At 51.6% G+C, this 3,419-nt stretch overlaps 1 protein-coding gene across 1 annotated transcript; it reads right to left on the bottom strand.

The window, feature by feature from the left end:
- Positions 1-1,031: 1,031 nt before the first annotated feature.
- Positions 1,032-3,294, bottom strand: DICSQDRAFT_174846 (uncharacterized protein; the record flags this gene model as incomplete). The annotated part of the gene is made up of 3 exons (XM_007370707.1): positions 1,032-1,291; positions 2,726-2,850; positions 2,909-3,294. The coding sequence occupies 3 exons, from the start codon at positions 3,292-3,294 to the stop codon at positions 1,032-1,034; spliced, it is 771 nt and encodes a 256-aa protein (XP_007370769.1).
- Positions 3,295-3,419: the final 125 nt, after the last annotated feature.

The raw sequence follows: 3,419 nt of genomic DNA, 5'->3' as shown, positions 1-3,419 counted from the left end.
GCCGCCGAGGACGTTGTAAACGTTAACTATTTCCCGCTGGGTGATGTCCCTTGTTACGGAGATGGTCCAGTCGACATAAGCTGGGTTGGTGATGCCTAAATGATAAACTCGGGGCTGTGAAGACAAGGATTAGATCCGACTAGAGTCGAAGCAAGATCTTCAGTCAGTAAGGAAAGACTATATTGCAGTAACCAACTGTACCTAGAGTCGAAGCAAGACTACAAAGGTCAAGTAAGTAACTACAAGTTAGAGATAGATGTAACGAAGTACTCACTCTTCAGTCAGTAAGGAAAGACTGAAGAGGGAGGACGCAATCTGAAGTCCTTATATACTACAGAGAAGTGTCCATGACTAATCAAAAAGTGGTTAGTCACATGTACCATAGTGCGATGAATAATACAATGGTGAAAGAATTGCGACGTATCACACCATAGGATGAGTAAGAGATGAGTAAGCATAGACCTGTCTAGACCGTTCTGGACTAGTATGGATTGTCCTAGACAGTACCAGAAGAGTCCGGAAGCATAGCTATAGTACACGAGCAGAGAGTCCCAAATATGGTAACATACTACATAAGCGACTACAGCTAAGCGCTAGGAGACGCATAGCCTCGTGTAGTCCGGACCGGATAAGTCCAAGTTCAACACTAAACTATTTGCCAAGGCGCGGATAGCGTTTTCCAACGAGTCATATTCAACACCAGCGTAGATCCATTGAATTTCCGGATACGCTTGAAGCGTGGCAGTGGGTGAAGCCGGACGGGTGTGTGCCAGTGATGGAGCCGGGTGGGTGGGTTGACCCGGGTCGTCTGACTTAAAGTCATCCTCTGCCAGGGGGGCGTAACGCGAGCCTGAAGCCATTGCGATGATATCCGATGTACAAAACTAAACGACGATCCAATCTAAGTACCCAAAACGTTCTAACTCGACTAAAGCTTTGACAACACGCTCGAAGTTCTGCCCAAGTCCACTAAACTTGACCTTCCCAAACTCCTTGCAGAACCAATCGATGTTCTGTTGCCGACTGCAAGTCTACGAGGTACCGTTCTCAATGTTGTCGAGGATCCACTCAAGCCTGTCGCCGATACGCTGAAGGGCGAGCCGATGATCGTGGGGGATGTCGAGCAACTGATCCTTGCGATCGAAGATAGCTTGCAGTCTTTTGATGACAGCGGTAACCTTGGAGCCAACGATGGCGAGGAGGTCGATGGGATCACGATGTGCGAAGGAGGGGATAGGTGGTGCAGAGATGCAGTACTGGAGAGGGACCGTAGGGGTTGATGGTATGAAGACTGGTGGGGGTGTGGTGAGATGTGCAGCGAGTGGTCTGTCGAGTGGCTGACTGGGGGGCACAGATGGTAGGAGGGCCTTGCGACGAGGGACGATCGGAGTATGCCGATACTGGCGGCGATGATGAAGACGATCTGATGTATCGTCCGCAAGGGCGTGGTCAATCTGAGACTGGACGTCGAGGTGACCGTGTCTTTTGAAATGACGACGGGTAAACTCCGGTAGGTCCGAGTCGGATGGAAGGATAGTGGGGGGGAATGATAAACGTTTCAAAAAACTCCTGGGGGAAGAGATCCGGTCCGCAAGTGGTTGAGACACTCCACGGAGGGGATGGGTAAGAGACTTGATCTAATGTCACAGCCAACGAGCTGTGCCACCCGATAAACAAAGACAAAGCTTGCTGGTGAAGGGGTTGGTGCTGAGAGCGAAGCAACCACAAGTGACACAGCAAGGTATGATGCAAAGATGTGAATTCCCTAGACTAGAAGGGGCAGTAGAAGGTAGGGCTGCTAGCTACCTACAGAGGAGATGGGGGATTGACGAGAAGATCAAGTCTGAGGTTCCCTGCCTCAGACTCCCTACTATATATACTAATACAACGGTGCACGGACCAGGTACCGATTGACCATCGTTTGGTCAGAGTTCTCTGCCTCATGTCCTACCCTCTGACCTGCCTCATGGTGACCTTACGACTAATACCTGAGTCGTGCCGAGTCCGGACTCCTTCCAATGAGTAAGCGCTTCTGCTGTCACATCAGTCACCTGCCAGTGAGTGAGGATGGGCGCTCCTGGACGTCACAAGGTCTCACCAGTACACACTAGATAAATTTTTTGATCCTTATAGTTATAGTAAAACGCGAATTATTTGGCCCAAATGTTATAGTGGCCCTTCCAAATATTTGAGACGGTTGGAGGGATGCCCCTCCCAGATATTCGAGGTGAACCCCAAATATTTGGGATGTATGTATGAGCGAGGGGAGGAGGGTACCCCCCTCCGAATATCTGCCAAATATTTAGTCTCAGCGCTACATAGCGCTATGTACAGAGGAACATGATCGTGTCATCCGTCCAACTATTTGAGCAAATATTCAGAATGTATGTAGGAATGAGGGGAGGAGGGTACTCCCCCTCCACCAAATATTTGCGAGATATTTGAGTATTTCCCCCCCTGCGTCCTGAGGCATGGGATGCGGCACACGTCCACACGTCCCAATATTCTTCAAATATTCAGTTGGCAGATACCTGACCGCTAACAAATATCTGAGACGCGGCTTTTACCAGCGACAAATATGTGCGTCCCTGCGAATATTTGCACAAATTTCTCGTACCGATGCACCCAGATATATTTGTCTCATCCGCAAATATTTGAGAAGTCCAAGCCAACGTGTAGGGACACTACGCCTTCTTGGGCTTCCTTCCGCGTCCCGACCTCTTACCGCCACGCCGGGAAGTACCACCCATGGCCTCATAGTTGCCTGTCCCCTGGGTCTCCGTCCCTCCAATCTCTGTCTCATGGGTCTCCATGCCCTGAGTAGCACCACTCCCACCGCTCAACGCCCCGCTACGACACAAGCTACAGATTAGTATAGTTCATCCACCACGTATAGCACAGCACTTACTCTGCGACGCTTTTCCTCTTCTTGGGTGGAGGGACGCTCCCCACATCCACCATCGCCGTGGCATCAGTGTCCGGGTTGCCTTGAGAGCGCCCCCGCAGTACTCTCGTCGATGGTGCAACGTTAGCCTTGGGACGGCCCCTCTTCTTCTGCCCAGGAGCCTGTGCCCCATCTCCCCCCCGTTCGTCTGTCATCTCCTCACCGCCCTTTCCCACTTCGACCTGAGCGCTCTCTGCAGGTGGATGCTCTTGCAGTAGAGGCTCGCCCACACCTACGTTGAGGACAGGCTGCGACACTTCGCCCATGTGCACGTCAAGGTCAGGTTGCGACACCTCCCCTGATCGCTCATCGGGAAAAGTTTCGAAATCACTGGATGCTGGCATAAACATCTCGCGATCCACGACCGACGGCAACGTGCAAGGGGTTGACGTCACACTTGCGGGAAACTCCTCCTGCGACCTGTATCCAGCGTCCTCCTCGTGGATGGGGAACAGGGCGGAAGGACACTGGCAGG

Source organism: Dichomitus squalens (assembly GCF_000275845.1).
Source record: "Dichomitus squalens LYAD-421 SS1 unplaced genomic scaffold DICSQscaffold_74, whole genome shotgun sequence".
NCBI classification, from domain to species: domain Eukaryota; kingdom Fungi; phylum Basidiomycota; class Agaricomycetes; order Polyporales; family Polyporaceae; genus Dichomitus; species Dichomitus squalens.
Note: the sequence above shows the minus strand (reverse complement) of the source record. Positions and strands in the feature narration are given on the sequence as shown.